The sequence below is a fragment of the Apodemus sylvaticus genome, chromosome 3 (assembly GCF_947179515.1).
Source record: "Apodemus sylvaticus chromosome 3, mApoSyl1.1, whole genome shotgun sequence".
Classification (NCBI taxonomy): domain Eukaryota; kingdom Metazoa; phylum Chordata; class Mammalia; order Rodentia; family Muridae; genus Apodemus; species Apodemus sylvaticus.
The window spans coordinates 31,530,039-31,557,605 of record NC_067474.1 but is presented as its reverse complement, the minus strand read 5'-3'; the positions used below and the strand labels follow the sequence as shown (position 1 = coordinate 31,557,605).

General features: G+C 35.0%; 1 protein-coding gene and 1 pseudogene across 1 annotated transcript in view; one reads left to right on the top strand and one right to left on the bottom strand.

Annotated features, from left to right (window-relative positions):
- Mmp16 (matrix metallopeptidase 16) overlaps positions 1–27,567 on the bottom strand; it is a 242,735-nt gene that overhangs the window by 81,287 nt on the left and 133,881 nt on the right. The window contains exon 5 of the mRNA XM_052175772.1: positions 19,780–20,084. Coding sequence (XP_052031732.1) covers positions 19,780–20,084 — 305 coding nt within the window. The remainder of the gene's footprint in view (positions 1–19,779; positions 20,085–27,567) is intronic.
- Positions 21,305–22,436, top strand: LOC127679831 (heterogeneous nuclear ribonucleoprotein A1-like; annotated as a pseudogene).

Below are 27,567 nucleotides of genomic sequence, written 5' to 3'. Positions count from 1 at the left end.
GAGTCTTTCCAGAACAAGGGGCCACTCTTTCTTTCTTCTTGTACCTCATTTGATGTGTGGATTATGTTTTGGGTATTCCAGTTTTCTAGGTTAATATCCACTTATTAGTGAGTGCATACCACGATTCACCTTTTGAGTCTGGGTTACCTCACTTAGTATGATGTTCTCTAGCTCCATCCATTTGCCTAAGAATTTCAGTGTTTCCCTTATACAAAACATGACTCAATTTATTATAAATTGTACGCACAGAACAGAAACCAGAATAACGTCACATGAACTCATTTCAAAGTCACTAACATAACCACTCTGAAGAAAGAAAATGTACTGATGCTAAATGTCATAAAACTTTCTTTAAGGCTTGCATCTGGACCATCGCCTCCCATGAGTATTCATAAAAAAGACTGAAAAGGTACAGTCTATAGTATTCTTACCCAGTAACTTGTGCTGGTTAATGGAGTCTCTGGGTAACTGTATCATCCATAGTAATATCTGTGACCCATTTTGCAGGCGCAGCTAACAAAGCAGCATACTCCTTTACATATTCATTCAATCAAAATCTTTAAACCATATCTTGCTAGTTTTAAAAAAGTCACTAAAATTACATAGATTCCAGCCCAAACTCTGCCTTTCAAACAATGTTGAGTATTTCCTATCTGGTAAATTACCTCTCAACAGGGTTCCTGCACACTATGTTAATTTTTGGGGTTTTTTGTTTTGTTTTACACATTTTATGTTTAGGCCTTATGTTTATACAATACTATATTAATCCTATAAAGCATGTACATTTATGTCCATCATTTTAGTTTTAATTTTTGCTCTGTGATCAAATAAAATTTGCTAAGTCCATTTTAGAGAAGAAAAACTGAACTATATCTGATCACCGTTCATTATGTAACATCGTGGTGGTGCTTTGGACAGATCTGTGTTCTCCAGAAGCAGAACTTCCCTCTGAAATTCCCTTCAGTATCTTAAAATGCTCCTACTGGACTTTGGTTAGACTGCTTCCAGAGTTCACTTGATAGCATCATGCTGCTTACTGGGGTTTATGCTAGCTCTAAAGAAACATGAGTTGTGTCTGTCAGTAAATCATGTAAACAGCCTGCTTTGTTTACACATTTACTGTTTTTATTTTTGTTTTAACATGGAAAATTACAGATTTTGGTTTTGGAAAGAAACTGAGTTTTAGTGCTTAAAAATACTGGGAAAACTTTCAGATATAAATTTCGATCATTCTTTTAAAAAGGACAATAATGTTAAAGGGCTTATTTTGTCATTTCTCAATATGAAATTATCAGGTTAATTGAAATGCCATTTGTTATTGTGCAATTTCCAGGGTCAAGAATGTAAGGAAAACTTAAAATATATGGCTCAAATTGATGGTCTATAGATGTTTTAGTGACATTTATAAAAATAAATCAGAGTTATAAAAATATTTAAACAATACAACAATAGCGTAAGCCTCAGAAGGAATCTAAGGAAATATGCTTGAATCTTGCTATCTGCTCCAGGAGTAGTACTCCCCAAGTTCATTGTTTTCATATGTTGTCTAGGTCCCCCTTTAGCATGCTGTAAGTCTCCTTTCATTGATAAGTCAATGATTGCCTGCGTTAGAAATAGCAGTTTATAACTGTATCTTGAGAGTTATTTACCACAATTTCTCATTTATTTATTTATTTATTTATTTATTTATTTATTTATGGCAATGTTGTCTTGTGTACATTGAGACAGGGGAATTACCTGGGGTACCATGACTAAGGTTTGGATCACTGTTCAGAATCCTTGAGGCTGACTAATCAAGCATCAATAATGACTGTTGCCACTTTGGATCAATCACTATGTTTTATAAATGCACTAGATGTTCACAGTAACTGCAATTACTATTTGAGAGCTTTCCTCTATCAGCATATAATCTATAAGAAAGACAATATGTTAGTTCAGGGAATTTGAATACATTTCCAGTATGAAGCATAATTCCCCTCCTGCTAAGTGTACCTTAAATCCAGTGGACAGCTATTAAGACCAGTAACTGGTTATGCAATGAAAAATTTTCATATATATATATATACATAAAACAAAAATGGCTACTTTAAGTTGTCTCTGTGTGTGTGATGTGTGTGTGTGTGTGTGCATGTGCACGTGCACATGCGTGTGTGCGTTATATCTATCAATATCAAAGAAAACCAGGCAATAAACTTGAGAGTAGAGAGATATGAGAAGGGTTTAAGGCTATTTCACTGAGACTGGAAAGAGCAAAGGTAAGGGATAATGTGGTATAATTACATTTAAATGTAAAACATGATTTTTTAAAAAAATATCACAATCCAAAAAATGTATTAAATAAATAACAAGGATGCCTGTTAGCAAGAGAGAAACCAATCCAAATGCTTCTGCATATTCTACAAAAATCAGTGTAGCCTCTCCTTCAGTACTTTGACTGTTAAAATGTTTACTAATAATAATAATTTAAAAAAAGATCTAAGTTGATTCCACAAATTTCTGGAGAATGTACTTAGCTTTAGCACAGAATAAAGAATCTTACTGACATATTATTACTGTTAAATTAAATATTGTTCCAAAAGAATATTATGATTTCTAGAATCTGATGCTTTTCAGCATGACTTAGGGAGAAGATAGAGCATGTCTGAATTCCTAAATTCTGGAATAAATTATTTCTTTGCAGAGTTGCTCTGCCTGAAAGAGTCAAAAAAAAAAACTGAAGGAATCCAAATGCCTGTGTGTGGGACACTGGGATTCTGCATGGACATTTGCCCCTTCCTGTTCTTCCAGGGAAGATGCATAGGAACTAGGGGTAGAGAAGTGAAGCCTTCCCAATTAAGTTTCAATTTCCGATGATTCTACATTCCATTTAATTCTGCCACGTGATTCTTGTGTTACAATTCACAAGAATCCCAAAAGCTTCCCTTACTATTTCTGATGAAGAACTTATATAGAAATTCTTTTAGATTTACGGCTCCTCAGTACAGCAGCTAATTTTTTAAAACAAAAATTAGAATTTCAAATAACATTACAGAAACAAACATTATACTTGAAAATTTAAGGATAAGACGGTGAACATTACAAAATCAATATATTTTTCATATTCTCATTATTAGAAAAATTAGGACATCATTCAGCATGTTATGTTTGTAAGCATACTCTGATGCCCTTCATGTTGTAATGATTTTTAAATCAGCTAAATAAAAGTTACTTTTAAAAAAGCGTAGACTTTAAAGCTTTATTAGTATACCAAACACAAACATAATTTATTGCAAAACCAAAACAATTACAACAAAAATTTTAAATAAAGTTTGTAGAAGAAGAAACAAAGACAGTGCATCAAGTGAGGGATCTGGTTGCCATCCCACAGTCTTGTTTTATTTTTGTTTTTGTTTTTTGGATTTGGATTTTTTCGAGACAGGGTTTCTCTGTGTAGCCCTGGCTGTCCTAGAACTCACTTTGTAGACCAGGCTGGCCTTGACCTCAGAAATCCACCTGCCTCTGCCTCACAGAGCACTGGGATTACAGGCATGCGCCTCCATAGCCCAGCTTGCCATCCCACAGTCAAAACTCTGGCCCATGACTGTTACTGTTTGTAAGTCTGCAGGGATGGAAATGGAGAGGAGCCTAAGGAAAAGAAGGTCCAGCAACAGGCCCAAAGTGGGACCCAGCTCAATGGGAGGCCCCAAAATCTAACACTATTACTGAGACTATGGAGCACTCACAAAATCTAGCATGATCACACTCCAGAAGACCCAACAAGCAGCTGAAAGAGTCAGATGCAGATATTTGCACCCAAATGGACAGAAGCAGTGGACCCCTGTGGTTGAATTAGGGGGAAAATGGAAGAAGCTGAAGAGGAGGGAGACCCTGTAGGAGGACCAACAGTCTCAATCTCTCATACACTGGATTGCCTACTAGATAGCATACACCAGCTGATATGATCCCCCCCCCCAACACAAACACATACAGCAGAGGACTGCTGGGTCTGTGTTCATTCAGAGAAGATGTACTAAATCCTCAAGGGACTTGAGACCCCAAGGAGTTTAGATGTCTGGTGAGGTGGGAGTTGGGGGTGAGGACATCTTCTTGGAGACAGGGGTCAGGTCGGGGAAGAAGTATGGGATGTGGAACAGTTAGAGGGTGGAACAGGTAAATAAATGAAGGAGGAGGAGGAGGAGGAGGAGGAAGAGAAGGAGGAGGAAGAGGAGGAGGAGGAGGAGGAAGAGGGAGAGGAGGAGGAGGAGGAAGAGGAGGAGGAGGAGGAGATATCTAAGAGTTTGTAAAGGTACAGAGATCTAAACAAGGTTGTTTAACAAGTAGAAATCCCTATAAAATGTTTTACAAAGACCAAATTTTGCTATAGCAATAATCTAATAGGGGTATAGGGCTTCTACATTCTCAGTGTCAGATTTAATTACACTTAAATGCCTTAATGTAATATTTTTAAATTCCTTGCACCCACACAATCAGCATCCACACAATTTCAATTCACTTTTACATTTAAAGATGTTCACATCTTTCTAAGTTGTACATATAAAACATATCTTCCGAAAGAACCTATATCCCCTTCTACCCTTTCTGACAGATTCTACCTATGTATTCCAGGGTAGAACTTCAATTATGTTTCTACTGCTTCTGTCTCTTGAATACAGAATAATGGGACTATAGGTGTGAAACATATAAGACACACTACTTTTACTCAAAGAAGTGTCTTCATGATCTACACATATTATTTGGTATGTTCATCCATTTTCCTTTTAATAATAATGCGCATGCATCTATTTTTATTAACGTACTACTATTAAACTATTATTTGGTGTGTATGTTATATTCATGTGTATTAGCACACAGATTTGTGTTTATACAAATGGAGGTCAGAAGTCAACTCCTGTTATTGTGCCTCTGGATCCATATATCCTACTTACTTAAATAAAGGCTCTTTTAAGTCTGGAACTTGCAAACTATCTCGGACTACCAAGCACTAGTGAATTTATCTAATTCCACTGCCAAGCAGGTAAGCACTAAGAATTCAAGTGCACATGATCAAGCCTGGTATTTTAGGTGGATGCCTGTAACCAAACTCAGACCCTTAGGTTCAGGAGGCAAGCACATTTTCACCTGAATCTTATCCCCCCAGACCCACCTTAGTATGACTATTTGACACTTTCATAAGAAAACATTAAAAAATTGTTTAAATCCCTTCACCTATGTATATAGTGCATTATGATTACTGTAACCACCCACATTCTTTCTGTCTCCTATATCTATCCAACCCTGCCCTCCTCACTATTTCTGTCCCACAATCATACTTTTGTGATGTAACCCACTAAGGTTCAGGACTGTATCTGTGTAGCCAGGGTATGGAACTATTTATTTTAGCTGGGGGCTCAGCTGGGGGTACACAATTAAAGAAAAAAGAGTCTGCCCTCCAGCATCTAGCAATATGAAATCATTCATCAGGAGGGAATAGGAGTACATGTACTTCTTCCCTACATGTGACTATTGGAATGACCAGTCTTATGCAGACCAAGTTCACCTAACTGCACCTTCTGTCACTTCATAGCCACAGTGGCTATTTAATACTCCGAAAGTAATTATTTTAAAATGTCATCTGCCCAGAACACAGAATGCCTCAGCAAACAACAAACAAACAAACAAACAAACAACAAAACAAAATGAAACAGAAAAGAAAAGAAAAAAAAGAAAAATTATCTGGGCATATAACTAATGTACAGTTTATTCTACCACAGAGATACTTGCTCAACTATGTTCATTTGAGCTCTATTCATAGAAGTCAAAACTTGAAAACAGTCTAGATAAAGACAGATAATGAAACAGATAATGGAAACGTGGCCCATCTGCACAATGGAATATTACTCAGTCATTAAAAGAAATGAAATCCTGAAATTTGCCAAGTAAGTGGATGGAGCTAGATAAAATAATCCTTAATGAGGTAAATAAGACACAGAAACACAAATACAGAATGTATTTACATTTAAGTGGATATTAGCTATTATGTAAATGATAATCATGCTAACACATAGATACACAGAGGTTAGAGATAGAGTAAGAAACTGGGGTGTGTGTTTTGCAGGGAGAGAAACAATAGATTCTCTAGGAAATGAAAATTGATTGTTATGGATGGATGGGGGTAGATGGAATGAGGGGATCAAGTGGGAGGGGGAGTAGAAAGATACAAAAGAAAGAATATTGGGAGAGATAGACAAAATTAAAATTCATTTGAAAGGTAGTATGAAACCTTAATATAGTAAAAACTTCCAAAATACAGATATACATGAAGTGAATATAAATACAACCAACAAATAATGGGAGAGATGGAGTCCAAACTGGTCTTCTCTTGCCAATCAATAAAGTTTCCACTAACAGGATAGGGTTACATCTAAATGCCTTGTTGATCAAAGGCATCCTGCAGGAATTCCAAATAACTCAGGCTGCTGCAAAGACTGTATGTTATTCTCCACAATGTGGTGGCAAGGCTTTGTTGCAGAAGACTCTACCTACCCAATTTGTTGAATATGGAGAAGTTGGTCTGGTGCCTATCTAGAGTTGTCACCTTTACATTCTAGTGTCTTTGATTCATGAGGGAACCGTGAAGGCTACCAAAAATAATGTACATACCATTTCAGCCACCAAACTTTTGATCCACAGTAATGTTCTGACTGTAATAAATGTTATATGTTTGTGAGTGTTTATGTCTGTATATGTAAGTGCATTTTTATGCATATGTGTGTGTGTGTGTGTGTGTGTGTGTGTGTGGCATACTGCTTGTGAAATTAACCAATCAATATCTGATTTGACTTACAATTCTTTGATGACAAGGAACCAAAACCTGATACTGCTAGGGTGATTAGAACCAGAGACTAAATAGTTGACAGCCATAAGCGAAACTCTAATTTATATATGTCAATAAAATGTTTTCTCTTAATATATTGGCATACTCATATATTAGTACATTGATTAATCATCATCAGTGAAATTTCATCCTGCAACAGATGAAATCAAATACAGAAACACACAGCCAGATATTATGCAGGCATATATGAATTCACAGAGACTGGGACAAATACCCTGGTGCCTTCAAGGTCTGCATCTACGGAGCCCTAGAGCTGAAGAAGTGGAAAGTTGCCCAAATCACTAACACAGAAGCTATCACTAATTGATAACCACTTGCAAATGAAAATTTAGTTTACTCCAAGGAGAAACAAATAATGTTTGAAGTTTTATTTAAAACTTATTTTAAAATGCTAATCCTTATAAACAAAAGAAATTAATAATAAATATAACACCTAATCTCTAACAAAATTCTCCCTGGAGTCAAAATGACAAGCATTTTGTTCATGTTCATTAGATCTTGTTTGGGAGGCTAAAAATCCAATTTCTAATTTTACTGTTTTAGCAAATAATTGGAAGGAAGACTATTGACATTTTAGTAGTATGCCTGTAAAGCACTGCTTTTTCTCAGTTCAATATAATGGAAAGCATAAGACAAAACTATCCACATTTTGGTAGTGATTTTTAGAATTAAATAAATATTGAGGCAGCTATCAAAATAATGCTGGCAAGGATGGTGGGTAAGGGGAACATTCAATCTCTGCTGGTAGTAGTGCAAACTAGTGAAGTCTTTGGAAATCATTTGTTCTCCACAAACTGAAAAATAAATTTATCATATAATATAGCTTTATTTGTCAGGCATATTCACAAAGGACTCTGTATATTACTTTTAAGATATTTGATCATCTTTGTTTACTGTTGTTCTATTTAAAATAGCTCATCAATTGGCAAATAGATAATGAAAATATGGTAAATATACATAATTCAGTAAATCCACAGGTAAAAAGATTGAGCTCAAAATAACCATTCTGAGTTTGGTAATCTAGATCATGAAAGACAGATAATTGCATCTTCTTTCCCTTGTATGGATTATAGCTTTGAATCTTTAGATGGGGTTGGAGGAAACAGAAGAGCCACAGAAGTCAGAAAACTATTGAAGACTGTGAAGATCTAAACAAACTATGTAACTCACTTCCCCTAAGTTTGTTAAAGTACACTCCTAATAAATTCCAATTAGTCAGACTTTGCTCTTTCTAGAGACAATATTGTGATATCTAAATAATCTTTATAATGTAAATATTATTGACATTCATCCTTCCTCTCTTTCTACCATGCTGCCTGGCTAAATATGTTACCTCCTATATGTCTGCAATGCCCACATTATAGACATGCAGACCTATTCTGATGCTAGTAATACAATAATATTGCCAACTCTCTGATGTATTATTCTTTAGCCTGTTCTGGGATTATATGAATAGAATTTCCTCCAAATAAGCTTTTCTATTATGAAAAGAAATTAAAGGTTTTCCTTTTTGAACAATGAGTGTACATCTTATCTTACCATGGTTTCTCTGCTTCTTTATACAACTCTTCTTTTGTATCCTTGTAAAGATCTTTTTATTATTCTTTTTTTGTCCCTTACAAGTTTCCTATCAAAGTTTATTTCAATCAAACTGAATTCCACTACATGCATTTATTCATTAAGCAAAGTCTATTGAGAGGCAGATTAAACACAGGGCCCTGATTCTCAGTGAGCTTAGTCTGCCACAGCAGAGTGATAAACAGAATAAAAGAAAAAAATGAAGTGCTAAGTCAGAGATGCCAATCCCGTCACCATAAAAAGGCATAATGTCTTCTGTCAGATAAGCTCCCAGGATCAATCAACATTTCTAAGAACAAAAAGGAACAATTAAGAATTAAGATGGTTGCACCTTCTAAAATTAAAGTGTGAATAGGTCAGTGAAGTCTCAGATATGGGCCTCACACACATTTTTTAATGTATTTATAGTGCTATTGAGTTTTGTTTCAAATTAGTAGCACATGAACCAGGTACAACATACTAAAAATACCAATTTAAGAAAATATGAGGCTTATCCACTGGAGAATAGCATAGGTGGTAAGGGCTGCAAATCATTGTAGAGACAGAGAGAGGAAGCTGTAGATCAATTTGTTGCCAAGTGCTAAGATAAGGATCATGAAAATATACCAATAACAAATAAAGACCTCAGTTAAAGACCCAGTTTTTGCTCTGGACAATGAAAGTGATGATTTAAAATGTTGGTACAGGGCTGGTGAGATGGCGCAGTGGTTAAGAACACTGACTGCTCTACCAGAGGGCCTGAGTTCAAATCCAGCAACCACATGGTAGCTTGCAACCATCCATAATTAGATCAGATACCCTCTTCTGGAGTGTCTAAAGACAGCTACAGTGTAGTTACATATAATAAATTAATAAATCTTTAAAAAATGTTGATACATTTTATATATATATGATAAATCTAACAAGTATAATTACATGGTAAATTTACTTTGAAAATTATACCTTTTAGAATGATATGGAGTTAGTGAAGTAGAAATTAGGTTTGGAGTTCAAAGGAAAAGCTTAAAAAAATAAAGGTATATATATATATGTGTATGTATAAATAAATTATATATACAGTTTATCAATACATTGTAAGTAAATAAAATATGTATGTAAATTAGTAAATTCATATTGTAGAAGCAACATATGCCATATCAGTGCATGAAAAATAATATAAGGAAGAATGATAGGAGGGCATAAGGGAGAATGATAAATAAAATGAAATACTTTCATATTTTTTGTATGTGTAAAATAAAGTAAGTCCAATGATGCAAATGTGTGACTTCTTTTGGAGCATTAGCAGGTGAGGTCTATAAAGCCCCCAGCATTAGACAATATTACTAATGCTATCTCTAATACTTGAGAATAAGGCCCTATTGCTAGAGGTAGAAGATCCTAGAGTCACTGAACATAAAGATTTTAAACTGATACTGACATACTGGATAGTGTTAGTAGTAATGGAAGATACCAGGCATGCTGCTAAAGGAGGTTAATCATATTCATCTTTTGACTGCTTTAGCAATGCATACTCATTGTACATCTCTGACCCAGGTTCTGTTTCTGTTTCTGGCTGTATTTAAGTCTATCTATCTAAGACAAAATCCATTCTTGATAACTGTATTAGGAAAGAAGCTTTGGTTGAAGAAGTCATATGTCATTGGGGGGATTACTATTACTCATATTCTAAATGGACATTATTTATGGATATAATATAAGCTAAAACTTAATGACTTATACCAATGGATTAATGCATCTTTAAACATTCAACAGAGAAGCTTCTTTTGTATTAGGTGATGATTAACACAGAGACTCATGAGTAGCAATGAGAAAAACTGACAATGGAATGCTCAGCCCAAAATAGAACATATACATCCCACCTCTCCCTTCTCAAGGTTCAGAGACTATTTTAGACTAGGAATATTATATGAAAAATAAATTAGGAAATAGAATAAGAGGTAGGAAGAGTGGGAGAGACATTGGTAGGAAGAGTACAAGGCAATGGTGTATTCTAGAAAAAATTAAGCAGCTGCATATACAAACTAACAGTCAGCTTGAGAGTTTTTGAAAGACTGAAGGAAACTCAACCCAGACAAAATTCCAGCTTGATGAGCTGAAGTAGGTGCAAAGTTCTACCCTTTATCTAAGGAGCTATTGGAAACTCATAGCTGTTGGGAAAGGCCTAGTCTGTTTTCAATAGGATGATAAGTACCTAGTAAGTGAAGCAGCAGGCTGCATACCCATGTATATATGGGACTCCTAAAAGGACATGATGGGTATCAAAAGATGACACAAATTTGGGTAGATAGTATAAGGAGGTGAATCTCAGAGGAGTTGGGAGAGTATATGAACATGATTGAAATACATTGTATAAAACTGGTAAAACATACAATATAGATAAAAACAGAAAATTAGACAAAAGTATAAAATGGAAATAAATTCAGTCAGTCAATATTTAGAGAAGCATGGGAGATGTTTCCATTACTTTTCGATGACGTGACAAAACAACTTGACCAATGCAACTTATAAAAGAAAGCATTTAGCTTGGGTGATCATGGTCCCAAAAGGGAGAGTGGCATCAGGCATGCAGGCAGGAGTATACTGGAACAGCAGCCGAGACCTTCCATGTTGAGACAACAAACACAAGGAAGAGAGAAGGTAAATGGGAAAGGCATGTGTTGTGAAATCTCAAACTTACCCCTGGTAGGATACTTTGTCTCACAAAGTCGCACCTAATATTCCTTCCCAAAGAGTTATACCAACCTTGCCTAACATTCAAATATATGAACTTCTAAGGGACACTCAAACTAGCATATTAGGGAAGGAATTCATTAAAAGGTCTGTGCAGCAGTTGAAATGACATAATAGAGTACCCTTTTTTTTTTTCCTGGAGAGAACTTTCAAAGAACTACATATGTGAGAGCAGAATCTAACAAAAGTTGATATGAAAGAAATGACCATCAAAATGTTCCTGGATTTAGTATCTGAATGATAATCATGATTACTGATAAAGGAGAGAAAACTTACATTTAAAGAAGTGAGAAAGGTGGAGATACATACATATAGCCCCACTCATTGGACCTGGTTGGTTTTAAAAATAGAAGGTATAAAGTTTGGAGGCATTGGCAAATGTGGTAGGCAGGGTAGGAGGAGCTTGAGGGTTAGAGTCCATGGTCAACGCGACATAGATATACTCGATACACCTACAAAATTTAGAATTATAATAATACTGCAAGAGGGAGAGAAGCTGACCACTCCCCATTACTACTGCACCCATTGTTCTCTTTCTATTATTCTACATAAGTATTTTTCTCTCTTTACAGAAAAAAAAAAACACAAGAGAACTTCGGCAGAGTTCAAGCATAGGGGAATGGTTGGCTAATTTTAGCTGTTTTCATGTTCTTCAACTGGATATCATGAACAATTTTATGTAAACAATCTCAATAATGTAAAAAAATATATAAAATAATACTGTATAATTCTTGAAGATATATCTCTGATGACCATTAAACAATGAAAATATATTTACTTCTATACCCAGGTTAAATATATGATAAGTGAGTATAAGAGATGACTCAACAGCAAGAAAAAGTTGCTGTTGCGTTCCTAGCGCCCACACTGCCTCTAACAGTGGTGTGTAACTAAACTTGAATGGGTTCTAATGACTTCTTTGGCCTCCATTGGTACTGTATACATGTGGTGGACACACAAACAAGCACAATTTTAAATACAAACATATACATGTAGACAATCATATATATATATATATATATATATATATATATTTACAACATATAAATATAAAACGATGATGATAACAACAATTTTCTTTCCCATTACAGCTGCCTTTAGATTAACTTTTATCACACTACTGCCAAAAGCGTGAACATATATCACAGCCCTAATAGAGGGTAAAAATGCTTGTTTTAGTATATTGAACAAATCCACCTAAATTATTATGCTTGTAAGTTCATTCTTTAGGATGTCTGTAGTACAACTTCAATAAGCCAAAATAATTCAGTATGTTCTTAAGACAGTGAAAGCACGTGCCATTTATTTTTGGAGGTAGAAATGTAGACAGGACAGTAAAACTCAATAATCAAACTAGAGGGAGTTAATGGTTGGGGCTTGAGGCTTAGAGGACCATTACAATGAAAGAAAAAACAATATGCACCCTTTATCAAGTTTAATATTTGAACAAATATTTTCAAAAATGTTTCTAAATTAGGTAAAGTCATTTTAAATAGGAGTTTATACATGACACACACACACTCATAAATCTCTCTCACACACATGGATGTGTTTAATATATAACCATGAAAAATAAAGCAACAAACCAATAAGATGAATTTTATTGTTTGAATTTCCTTTAATACATTCAAATATGTTAGCCCACAAAATTGAGAATCTCTTGACTTTTTAAATATCATTTATTTTTTTTAATGTATAAGACTTTTGCTGCATGTATGTATATTACAAGCATACCTTTTTTTTTCCCTCAGAGGGCATTAGATCCTGTGATCAAATATGCAAGAGCAGCATTTGTCCTAAAGAGTGAGCATCTCTTCATTTGCAGAATACATCCTCTTAATTTAACAATATACTCAAGTCATTAACTAATATTAAAAATAAAATTGCCAGGTTGCTATAAAAATCATTAAAGGTATACAGTGGAAAAGAAAGTTAAAGTAGTAGGTTTTACCATAAGAAAATATTTTGAATTAGCATACAAAATACACTTACACCTTTATTATATGTTTTATATATAATCTGTATAGTGATATACATATATGTGGATAATATTGTATATTTGATGAATCAAAGTTTTGAAATATATGTATGGATAATGATCAGTATAGGACAAGAAAGTCTCTTTAAATTTCACATACAAATATCAAGGAAATATATCCTATCATGGCATAAGTAAATGAAATAGCTTCTCATGTGATATTTTAATATATTTAATATATATTTGATATTTAATAATATACGTCTTGAGACAGTTTTTCCAATACAAATGCCTTCAAAATCATATAAAATGTTGCTTATGTATGATATAATTTAGAATTCAATATATTCGATGTATAATGTGTGATGGGATTTTATAGTCATAGTACTAATGTTGAGTTTACAAAATTAAGTTGTGACAAAGACATAATCAAGTGTAACTCTTATTACCATGAAGTAGAATTATTTCAATTTTAACCTGAATAAAACAAATTTTGATGATACATTTATTTTCAGATGATTACGTTCTGTATATTTTTACAGTCAAACAAGTTTTATCTCATTGATTAACTGTCTTTTGGGGGACACCCTTTACAAACTGGCATGCCTAAGTAGTTAATAATATTATGCTTTATTTAGTAATAAGTAACAACTTTATTGGCTCACATTATAAATGGTAGAATTTCACTGTTCTTTAAATGTCTGTTACCTTAGTTTTCTTCAACATTATAAATAGGTTATTTCGTGTTTATCTTTAAGGCAAAACTCTGCAGTCCACATTACAATAAGAATGATAATTATATTTTGTGGGAGTTTTGTATAATGCTCATAATTTAATCTGAGGTTCAGTCTAACTCTCTTTGCAGTATATTCAGAAAGGCCATGGTAAACCTGATGGTGCTGTGGCTCTTAGTAAACTTTAGTGTGAAAGAGACAGAGGTGAACATACATGTATGGGCACTTTGCTACTGCTCTAATGTCAAACTCCTTGTTCTACTTACTCATTTTGGACTAACTTGGAATCTGCATGTCATAAATTCATTTGGACAAAATTCATGATTACGTTCCAGATTGTGGTGATGAGAAAATATGATTTCCTTTGTAGATAAGAGTGTGGGAATTAAATAATGGCCAGGGCCTCATGACACTATTATCCAGTCATTCAAATTTATTTTATCAGTTTAAAATAGAGTGATTATGTTGGTTTAACAAACTATCCTTTGCTTGGATTGTTTTCCCATAATGGAGTATTGTTATTTATTATTATTATTGTTATTATTATTATTATTATTATTACTATTATTATTAAAGATTTCAATATCCAACCAAAATAACCATTAAAAAATATGTAGTAAATATATTATTTAATGGAATGCTAACAATGTAAAAAATTGTTCTTAATGCTCATTTTTCTTCAAGCTTTGATAAGAAAGTATGTGGCTATAAGTAAAAATGTATCTGATTCTTTAACAGAGAGTACAAATATCTGGTCACCATAATGCCACATTGCTTGGTGAATGAGAATCTGTTCTAACTCCATCCCTTAGTCATTAGTAATCTCTTGCTGATGTTTTCCCTTTGAAATAAGTTGTGGTTCATAAGCATGCCACTCCTGTTTTCCTCAGAATCCAAAATAATGGAAACCTCAGCCATATGTTCTAGGAACTGACTCAAGAAATAATTCAGAAATCAATCATGTAGATGTGCATGCATGTAAAGGGTGGGTTTCAGTATATGTGGGAGTGAGTGATGATTATGGTGGAATGATTAAGCTAATAGTCCAGGCTTGATAGATTGAGCAAGGATACGTGGGTGTGGGTTGGGTGGAGGAACATCCTCATAGAAGCAGGAGAAGTGAGGATAGGTGGATAAGTTAGGGGTTTTCTGGGAGAGGGGAGAAAACCGGGAATGGGAATAATATTTGAAATCTAAATAAGGAATATATTCAATTAAAAAAAAAAGTAGTGGTAGCTGAGATTGAACACATAGGCTGGGAGACAGGACAAAGAGATTTAAAGTCTTGGTTTGCTTCTGGCAAAAGACATGCATCTCTGTGAACCATTATGCCATACCTCATTGATCCTCTGTGGTCAATATAAGATCATTTCATGGGGGCTGGAGAGGTGGCTCAGTGGTTAAGAGCATTGACTGCTCTGCCAGAGGTCTTGAGTTCAATTCCCAGCAACTGCTTGCTAGATCACAACGATCTGGAATGGGGTCAGATGTCTGAAGACAGCTACACTATACTCATAAATTCAATCAATCAAAAAAATAAAACCCATGAAGAAACCCATGTAAGTGTACTTATGGAAGAGAAGAAGATAAAATCATTATAAGGCAGGGATAGATATAGAAATTGCTTATTTCATATTTCATAACAATAGATTTAAGAGTTTTGATCTTCAATAAATTTTAATTATTATCACCATGCACATTCCATATTCATTGGACAGTACTGATCACCATATGGATGACCCTTAAACTGGACGATGAACTTATAATAAATTATTATTGTATCACACACACACACACACACACACACACACGCACACACACACACACAGTAATTGGCATAAAATCAAGCCCTCAAAACCAAGCATGTTTTCTTTCCTTGGCAGTTGCAATGTACTTTCATGTTAACAGATTTGGATCTTAGTTTTCAGTGAAATTCTGCCTGTCTCTAGATAATTTTCTATAATAAGCTTATATATAATTTTACAGGCATGATTAATTTCTCCTGAGAGTGATTGATGTGACATCTTATTATTGGACTAGATACTTAGTTATTCAGAAGTGATTGTTATGCTGTTTGATTTTAGGTTGACAACTGCACCCAAACCTTCATTATTATACCATAGATTAGAAAAGAGTAGGTTACTATTTTCCAAAATTAATTTTAACATTCTTCTAGAAATTTTCTGATATACAAGGCAATAGATGCATTTTAAAGATCCCATCTAGCTAAATATTCTCTTTTAAATTAGTATGTCTCTGCTCAGCTTTTTCAGAACTGAAAGCAAAATGTGTATTTGAAAATGGCACCACATTTTATAAAAGATGCTTACATATGTGAATGTCCTTTTAAATTTTAATAAAATTATTGTGAAATACCATTAATGACCATTAGTGTATTTTAAAAGGCATCACAACTATAAACAAATTGGTAAGAAAGTAGGTAACAATGGTCTATAGTTACTGGATCCCTGTGACAGTGTTTATCTCTTTCAGGTAGACAGAATTCAAATTGCCTTCATTAGCTGAGCAGTAGGCTGTGGAAAATGAGCAAGGCACTTATGAAAAGGATCCTTAATTTGCATAATATTGCTGCAAACCAAGTAGCTGCTCAAGAGCTGTGAATGAGAAAAAGAAAGCAACCCAGGTAGGCAAGCCAGGGCATTTAAAGAAAAAACAGTTTATCAATAAAGATGTCAGAATTGTGCCTTACATTATGTGTGATACAAAATGATGGTCTTATGGGTTGTTAGGAAGTAGGATGCAAAGCTGCATGAGTCTTCTCACATCCACTGATACCACAAGTAAAGCTAGAAGCAGCTGTTATGATAAATGATCAATACTTCAGACTGACATGTCCTAGCTGCTCTGCTCTTACTGCTTAAGATCCTAAATTTCAATGAAGAACTAAATCATTATGGAATTTTATTTTCAACTGCCTATTAACATATCCTTAATCTCTAGCAATTCTTAAACACTATTATTTTGCAGAGTTCTTCCCTCAGGCTTTTACAGACCATCAAATTCTTATTTGACTTGCAAAGGTATTTTTCTCAAAATGAATGTACAGATATGAAATAATTACATTGTATAAGTTTGCAGCTAAATGGTTATATCAAAAGAATATTGTGATTATACTTTAAGTTACAATATACATTATAAGTTAAGAAAATAAGTTGTAATCTTAAATAATTTTGTTCAAACATATATTGACCTAACTGGAACGTATTAGTTGACGATATATTTCAGAATTTTTTTTTTTTTGGTCCACTGACAAGTTCCTTGGAAAACTTTTTAAATGGAATGAAACACATAAGCATTCCTAGTACTAGGGCCATGCCAATTAGTGTAAACATGTTCCTTTCCCATATAGTCAAAGCTTCATTTGGAAATTTGAGTAAACATGTTTATTTTTAAATGTTCTGTTACCTAGTACAGCAGAGACCTACCATTTAGTTCTGTTTTTATTGAGGATTTTAGCCATTTAATAAAAAGTATAGAGAGCTTGCAAGACATAATCTTTAGGCAATATTTAGATCATTCAAGTTTATGAGGCCACACATGTAAGTAAATGCAACTGGCAGCACTCCACTATGCCTGTCAGTGTGTTGGCCTCAGAGTGGGGTGCTATAAATAAGTTAAACATGCTCTGCACACAGCTTTCATTGAAAACACTTCTACTTCCAACTTTCACAGATTGCCGCATAAACTACAAAATAAAGATAAAAAATCTTGTTGCAGGCTATATGAGATAATGATTAGTTAACTAGCATGTAAACATAAATCTGTTTGACTCTAAAGTGCTGGATTCTCATTTCTCTCTATAAAAGTCTAAGACAAAAATCCAACTATCTTCAAAAAGTTACTAATAAAGAAAGCTCAGTGTAAAACTACAAAATACAGAACTATTCACTTAAAAGGTTGAGTCAGTATATTTAGTGTCAAAACCATGTAGATTATTTTTGTCCTTTGAAACTGACAGTTCAAAATTTAGCTGTACAAACTTATCATTATTCTTGTCCTATCTACCCTCTCTATATCTTAAAAAGAGAAAATTAAAGGAAAAAAATCCATCCAACTAAATTATATCATGAATTAACAAATATTAATCCCATAACTAGGATTAACTCATCTATGAGGAATTAAGAGTTTGGTTAGCTTATTAGTTGCCATTGAAGCAATAGCCCTTGTAGAAGAACCACCATTTACAGGAGTGAAAAAGAGAGATTATTTTGGTCTGGGGTATAAACCTAAGGTCTTTGAGAATTAAAGAGTCATATAGTACATGGGTTGGCATATCTAACATTTTAAACAAGAGTAAGTCATTCTTAATTGGATTTTCTGGCTGTTAAACTGTTCTGTGTATTAGAAGACAATGATAGCAATTAGACACCTCACATATTTAGACACCTCACAGATACATTAGAAAAAACAGTTGTAGGAAGTTGGCTTGTGAGGAATATAGACAGTATCGAGACAATTGATCACATAACCATGTCCTGGTGACAGTAAAATAGACAACAGACGAAAGATAAGGAGAAAAGAGTGTAAATAATATTGATGCTGATAATAAGACTGAATATAAAAGAAAATATACAGTGCACCACAATATAAATGTCAAAGGGTTATATTTCATGACGAAAAATGGAATAGTGTATATGATGAATATCTCATGACTTTAATAACAAAGTCTAAATGCTTTAAAGAAGAATGATGTACAGACAACTATGTAATTTAGTGTTTACACTTATTCATAACCTTCAAAGAACACAATCACATATATAAAGTGTAATAATTCCATCAATTATTTTCCTAAATACATGGGGAACTGGGGCTACCCCTAAAGCTGTTGACTGTCTGTGTAAACTCTTTTCCAAATGGCATCAGTGGAAAAGATGTGCTAACTTTGAAGAGAGTTGATGTGCCATGGTGGGCAGATAAACCAGGGGGTGCCTAACCGTTTCAGAGGAGAAGGGGAGAGACTCCGTGAGGGAGGAGGAGGTGGGGGGCAGCATTTGAGATGATAAAAATAAATAAAAGCAAAATAATAATAATAAAAAGAATAACTGTAAAAACAGCAACAACAACAACAACAACAAAAACAAATAAAAAACCCCAAAGTGCTCTTCCTGGGAACAAGCAGTAATCAAAAAGTGCAGGGCCAGAAAATATCTCATCTTGATTTGTATAATTTGGTGAATTTGTACTTTTAGTTCACAGTAAGTAAAGTTCTAATATACATGCATACCTCTGCTTAACATGCCCACCTGCAATAGGTCTGAACTTTCTTACATGAGCACCCTGTTTCAAATGTGAGGTCTCACAGTTTTATATCCCTTCCCTTAATTATGTAAATAATCAACTATTTAAATTAATTGCAAGCAGCAGTTAATTTGATAGAAATGTTGCTTTGTTCGTGAAACACCACAATTACCTTTCATGTTGTACCAAGAATAGAGAAATGAGAAGAAAGGGAAGTTTCTCGGTTGTTCCCGGACCTTTAAGTAGCTCTGAATGCACACAGCTACCTTCAGTCACAGATCTTCACTTTCTTCCCCCTGATGTGGTTCTAGGTTTCTGCCAATGAGAGCCAGCCACACTTGGAAAGCCACAGGGCCTAGGAGGAATCAATCAGTGCTTTTGCCTAATGTTTCTAAACATCAATTCTCTCAGAGCATTGTCCTTTCTCTAGATGTTTGGGGCCATAGCCCTGCAGCTTCCTGAGAGGCAAACTCAGAACAAGTCTCAATTAAAATAAAGCAGTGATATTTGTCCTAGAAAAAAATAATATATAGACTCTCTGCCTTAAGTTTATAAATTTGCAAATCATTTGAACATCCTAAAATAAAAGAGGGATCATTAATTTTGGAAAGAAATAATGGACTTACCATCATGATTGGGATTTCCCAGTGTCCATGGCTCATCAGAATCAAAATGAGTATCGCCTCCAATTCCTGGTCCAGGGAAATAAGCATGTGCCAAAAATCCTCCCTCCCCATCAAAGGGAGAGCTGTCTCCATGAAAACCAGAAGCAAAAATGATGGTTATATCCACATCACGTTTGCCGTTCTCTAGTTCACTGTAGGGAACTTCTTCAAACGTTAGAGGAGTTACATTCTGCCACACATCAAAGGCACGGCGAATAGCTCTCCGGGTCTCAGGATCTCCAACTTTTGGAGTTACGTTCTTAATACTGAAAGTTGGAAAATATGATAATCAGTGTGGCTTCTCATATGCAACTTGAATTAGTGCAAACTTTTTTCAATTATTTGGTTTAGAATTATCAGAGAAAATGACAATTATATAGAAATAGAACTAATACATTTTTATTAAGATTAAGACACTCTTCATAACACTGGTTTATGAGACATCCATGTGCCAAGGTCATTAGGGAAAAGATCTGAGCAGAATGGTGAGTGGGAGGTAAGAAGATGGATCAATCAGTTTGCCTCCTGGACAAGAGCAGGACCGAGGAATTGCCAAGTGATTGAGCATGTGCAGCAGCCTTGAGTTGACATTTTATCTTTTATATACATCATTGTACAACTCTGACACTGTAATTATGCAATCAAGTGATAATACTTTTATTTATTTCTCTGTGAATTCTTACCAATTCAGAAAGAATGAAGCAAGGTGTACGTTTGTTTGTTTGTTTGTTTGTTTGTTTGTTTAAACAAAAGGCCCAGTTACTCTGGTCTCTGATATTTGCCTCTGCTTAAATAGGATACTTCAGTTTAAAATATGTAAATAAGTAGCTATTTAATAAAAAATGTTTACAAATTTGATAAATTTAAACGTAATGAGAAAGAGAGTAAAAATGTATCCTGGATATTATTATTACTTTTTATTGGCACCTTTTCCTGATATTAATGCAAATTACTATTGATTCATTTAACATTAATTAGTAAATGATGTATATGTATTTCCTGATACATTCTTTACAATATAACATATATGAATCTAATATATATCTAAATTTACAATGTGTAGTACTATAAATTTTATATATTTTACATGCTAAATATTTTACAATAAACAGATAAATATTACAGCGTTCATAAGTTTCAAATCCTTTCAATTAGTAATATTTCTTTTGATTACGAAACCTTAATACAAAAAAATAATATGCTCTTCAATATGCCTTGCTTTATAGTCATCAAAGAGAATTGGGAGAGTTGCAAATTGAAATGATAGTACTACAGATAAATCAGGGTGTCTGACGTGCATTACTATGTCTCTACAGGACTAAAATTTATTTATTTTTCATTAGATTTATTTCTAAACATGAAAAACATTTGAAGATGTATTTTCCATGAGAAAAGATAACATTTTAATTATATAAAACTTAGTTGTCTCTCTGCTCTTTGACACTGCCAAGGAAGCATCAATGAAGGCTCTCGTCACCCTGAGGTCATGTCTAATTCAGAGTCTCCCAAGTAGCTGTAATGGCTACAGAAGCTCTTCATTGGAGTGCTGAGCTTCAAAACAACAGGCAAGAGTCTGAGGATCCATTTTGAGCAATGGGGAACACTAACAGACTGTGTGGTAATGAGAGACCCAAACACCAAGAGACCCAGGGGCTTTGGGTTTGTCACACACGTCACTGTGGAGGAAGTAGATGCTGCCATGAATGCAAGACCACACAAGGTGCATGGACAAGTTGTAGCACCTAAGAGAGTAGTGTCAAGAGAATATTCTCAGAGACCGTGTTCTCACTTAACTGTGAAAAAGATCTTTGTTGGTTGTATTAAGGAAGAAACTGAAAACTGTTATCTATGAGATTATTTTGAGCTGTATGGGAAAATTGAAATGATAGAAATTTTGACTGACAGAGACATTGGAAAAAAGAGGGGCTTTGCTTATGTCACTTTTGATGACTATGACTCTGTGAATAAGATTGTTATTCAGAAATGCATTGTTGTGAATGGCCACAACTGTGAAATAAGAAAAGCTCTGTCAAAGCTCGAGATGGCTAGTGCTTCATCCAGTCAGAGAGGTGGAAGTGGTTCTGGAAACGTTGGTGGTTGTCGTGGAGGTTGTTTTGGTGACAATGACAATTTTGGTCAAGGAGGGAACTTCAGTCATCATTGTGGCTTTGGTGGCAACTGCAGTGGTGGCAGATATGGATATGGTGGAAGTGGTGATAGCTACAATGGATTTGGCAATGATGGTGCCTATGGAGGAGACAGCCCAGGCTGCTCTTGAGGAAGCAGAGGCTATCGAAGTGGTGGACAAAGTTATGGAAACCAGGGCAGTAGCTATGGAGGAAGTGGCAGCTTTGACAGCTATAAGAAAGAAGTAGGTAGAAGCAGCTTTGACAGCAGTAGTGGAAGCAATTTAGGAAGTAGTGGAAGCTACAGTGATTTTGGCAGCTACAACAATCAGTCTTCAGATTTTGGACCCATGAAGGTAGGAAACTTTGGAGGCAGGAGCTCTGGCCCTTATGGTGGTGGAGGCCAGTACTTCGCTAAACCATAAAACCAAGGTGGCTAAGGAGGTTCCAGCAGCAGCAGTAGCTATGGCAGTGGCAGGAGGTTCTAATTACATCCAGGAAACAAGGCTTAGCAGAAAAGGAGAGCCAGAGAAGTGACAGGGAAGCTACAGGTTACAACAGATTTGTGAACTCAGCCAAGCACAGTGGTGGCAGGGCCTAGCTGCTACAAAGAAGACATGTGCTAGACAATACTCGTGTGTGGGCAAAAACTCCAGGACTGTATTTGTTTCTAATTATATAACAGGCTATTTTAGTTTCTGTTCTGTGGAAAGCATTCCAACAAAAGGTTTTAATTTAGACCTTTTTCACCCATGCTGTTGATTGATAAATGTAATAATAGTCTGATCATGACACTGAATAAATGTGTCTTTTTAAAAGAACAAAGAAAAATAAATAAAACTGAGTTGTATTTAATTATTACAAATGGTATAATGAAGATAACATTATGTGAGCACCGAGTGTGATAAACACTCAATATACCTTATTTAACTCCAAAAGCAGTAAATGGAAATCAGTACTTATACATACCTTAAAATTTTATAATTTATAGAAATTCAAAGATTTTTTTTGTTGTTGTTGAGGAGATGGAAATGTTCTAGCAAGCATTTTCTTAATGATTCTGAGAAGACATTGTTTTAGAATCCATAAAATCACATTAATCTAAAATTATGATTCCATTCCTTCATATTAAATAGTGCAGATATTATTATTTATTAATTTATTTATTATAATAAATAAATAAAAATTATTTTTTCTATAAAAAAAGTATTGTAAAGGAATTTTAATCCAGCATATTGCCTGCTTCGGCAAGAGATCACATCCAAAGACCTTTTAGGTCTATGTGATCTGGTAGGATTGCCCACATGCCCTTGATGAGAGAAACTCTCTTGAGTACACACATTTAGTATCAAACAATGTAGATAATAATAGTTTTAAGAAGCAAGCAGCCATGTTTGAAAGTGATGTCTAATTGAGGGAAGTGAGTTTAGTTGAATTAAGGCAATGCACTGGAGTTCAGTTGAGTTCAGTTCATTGGAACTCAGTGCAGTTCAGTTGAATGCTGTTGAGTTCAGTTGAGTTCTTGCAGTTCTGTTCAGTTCATGGAATCAGTGTAGTCAATGCAATTTAGCTCATGCAATTCAGAGTCAGTTTTTTCCAAGGAGAACAATTCAGTGTGAAGACAAGAAAGGCCAGTTTCAATTAGTCAGCTTGGAAAAAAAGTGGAAGCCACAACAGCTGAACGTAGCTGAGCCATAGATCAGAAAGAACTAGAAAGGGTAAGCTTATTCAGCAGTAAGCCACTGAGACAACAATTATATCAGAGAAGAAAGGTTACTTCTATTGTTGGGCAAAACACCAACAAGCAGACAGGTGAGAAGATTGATAAAGAAAGACCCAGGGCATTAAAAAAAATAACCTGTTAAGTGGAGATGTCTCAGCAGAGTCCAAGAGACACAAAATAGTGGCTGGGCAACAAGAAAGTTAGTGCCATAGGATTTTCTGTTGTTGCTGTTCTTTTGGCTTTTTTTTCATTTTTCTTTTATTTGTTTGGGTTTTTGTTGTTGGTGGTGATGGGGGTTTCATTTTTCTTTTTTTTTTATATATATTTTTATTTTCTATATTCTTTGTTTACATTCCAAATGATTTCCCCTTTTCCAGATCCCCCCTCCCCATATGTCCCATAAAACTTCTTCTCTCCATCCCTTCTTCAATCACCTCCCTCCTTTTTTTTCTCTGACCTTATATTCCCTTCCAATGCTAGATCAATCCTTTCCAGGATCAGGACCTTCCCCATACTTCTTCATGGGAGTCATTTGTTATGCAATTTGTGCCTTGGGTATTCAGGGCTTCTGAGCTAATTAAGATCCACTTATCAGAGATTGCATTCCATGTGTATTCTTTTGTGACTGGGTTACCTCACTTAGGATGATATTTTCCAGATTAAACCTAAAAATTTTGTGAATTCATTGTTTCTAATTGCTGAGTAGTATTCCATTGTGTAAATATACCACATTTTCTGTATCCATTCCTCGTTTGAGGGGCATCTGGGTTCTTTCCTGCTTCTGGCTATTATAAATAAGGCTTCTATGAACATAATGGAGCATGTGTCTTTATTGCATGCTGGGGAATCCTTTGGGTATATGCCTAGGAGAGGTATAGCAGGGTCCTCCGGAAGTGTCATGTCCAGTTTTCTGAGGAACCGCCAGACTGATTTCCAAAATGGTTGTACCATCTTACAGCCCCACCAGCAGTGGAGGAGTGTTCCTCTTTGTCCGAATCCTCGCCAACACCTGCTGTCTCCTGAGTTTTTGACCTTAGCCATTCTGACTGGTGTAAGGTGAAATCTCAGGGTTGTTTTGATTTGCATTTCCCTAATGACTAATGATGTTGAGCACTTCTTAGGGTGCCTCTCGGCCATCCGAAATTCTTCAGGTGAAAATTCTTTGTTTAGATCTGTACCCCATTTTTAATAGGATTATTTGGTTCCCTGGGGTCTAACTTCTTGAGTTCTTTGTATATATTGGATATTAGCCCTCTATCAGATGTAGGGTTGGTGAATATCCTTTCCCAATTTGATGGTTGCTGTTTTGTCCTTTTAACAGTGTCCTTTGCCTTACAGAAACTTTGTAATTTTATGAGGTTCCATTTGTCAATTCTTGATCTTAGAGCATAAGCTATTGGTGATCTGTTCAGGAACTTTTCCCCCATGCCCATGTCCTCTGGGGTCTTCCCCAGTTTCTTTTCTATTAGTTTCAATGTGTCTGGTTTTACATGGAGGTCCTTGATCCACTTGGAGTGAAGTTTAGTACATGGAGATAAGAATGGATCAATTCTCATTCTTCAGCATGCCAAAGGGCACAGAGACAGTATCCAGATTAACAAACTTAGAAATGCAAAGGGAGATATAACAACAGAAACTGAGGAAATTCAAAAACTTATTAGATCCTACTACAAAAGTCTATACTCAACACAACTGGAGAATCTGGAGGAAATGAACAGTTTCCTAGACAGATATACGACACCAAAACTAAATTAGGATCAAATAGATCAACTAAACAGTCCCAGAACACCAGAAGAAATAAAAAGGGTCATAGAAATTCTCCCAACCAAAAAAACCACAGGACCAGATGGCTTCAGTGCAGAGTTCTATCAGAACTTCATAGAAGACCTAACACCAATACTCTTCAAACTATTCCACAAAAAAGAAACAGAAAGAACTCTACCCAACTCGTTCTATGAAGCTACAATTACACTGATACCAAACCCACACAAAGATCCAACAAAGAAAGAGAACTTCAGGCCAATTTCTCTTATGAATATTGATGCAAAAATACTTAATAAAATTTTTGCCAACCAAATCCAAGAACACTTCAAAACGATCATCCACCATGATCAAGTAGGCTTCATCCCAGGGATGCAGGGATGGTTCAACATAAGAAAATCCATCAATGCTATCCACTACATAAACAAACTCAACGAAAAAAAACATATGATCATCTCATTAGATGCAGAAAGAGCATTTGACAAAACTCAGCATCCTTTCATGCTAAAAGTCTTGGAAAGAACAGGAATTCAAGGCCCATACCTAAACATCTTTAAAGCAATATACAGCAAACCGGTAGCCAACATCAAACTAAATTGAAAGAAACTTGAAGCAATCCCACTAAAATCAGGGACTGGACAAGACTGTCCTCTCTCTCCATATCTTTTCAATATAGTACTTGAAGTTCTAGCTAGAGCAATTAGACAACATAAGGAGGTCAAAGTGATACAAATCAGAAAGGAAGAAGTCAAACTATCACTATTTGCAGATGACATGATAGTCTACCTAAGTGACCCAAAAAATTCCACTAGAGAACTCGTACAGCTGATAAACAACTTCAGCAAAGTGGCTGGTTATAAAATCAACTCAAGCAAATCAGTTGCCTTCCTATACTCAAAGGATAAGCAGGCTGAGAAAGAAGTTAGGGAAATGACACCCTTCACAATAGCCACAAACAATATAAAGTATCTTGGTATGACTCTAACCAAACAAGTGAAATATCTATATGACAAGAACTTCAGGTCTCTGAAGAAGGAAATCAAAGACCTCAGAAAATGGAAAAATCTGCCATGCTCATGGATTGGCAGGATTAATATAGTTAAAATGGCCATCTTGCCAAAAGCGATCTACAGATTCAATGCAATCCCCATCAAAATACCAACTCAGTTCTTCACAGAGTTAAAAAAAGCAATTCTCAAATTCGTCTGGAATAACAGAAAACCCAGGATAGCTAAAACTCTTCTCAACAACAAAAGAAATTCTGTGGGAATCAGTATCCCTGACTTCAAGCAATACTACAGAGCAATAGTGTTAAAAACTGCATGGTATTGGCACAGTGACAGACAAGCAGACCAATGGAATAGAATTGAGGATCCAAATTAAACCGACAAACCTATGGTCACTTGCTCTTCGACAAAGGAGACAAAAACTTCCGGTGGAAAAAAGATAACCTTTTCAACAAATGGTGCTGGTTCAATTGGAGGTCATTTTTCAATTTTCTTAATTCTTCTCATGATAGAAGTGATTGTTGAATTTTTGGAAAAAAAACTCTAGAACATAGGGTTGACAGAAACTATTTAATGCTGCATTAAAATCATTTGTATGCTTATTCATCCCTTAATTTTTAAATATTATATTTCATCCTTGCCCTTACCTTGAATATAAGAAGAACAGTTGTAGTACTAGGAATGATTTTTGACGTTGGGTTTATGCAATAAATAAATCATTTGCACCACTATGAGTAATTTATATGAGAGTGGAGAAAATGCTGAATGGAAGAATTTAAGGACTCCTGCAAAACTATAGATAGAAAATAATAGCACAAGAGGAGATTGGGTGTCTGTACAGACATTTTGCATTCTTGAGCGTGCACATACTACTAAGTTTAACATCACTGAAAGGATAGATGGAAGACATTAATTTATGCCTACTGAGGCCTACTTGTCATTTTCTGCAAAACTTGTTCTCCATTCAGCATGGTGTTTCTCTATTTTGAGAAAGAGAATGCATCTCTTGGAGGCATCAAGATCTTTATAGCTTTTTAGAACTGAATTTTCCATCTTAAGACAGCAGAGGCATGCCAACTGAAAGCATCATTCTTAATTTTGTGTAAATTAAATTACTAGCAGGCATTTATCC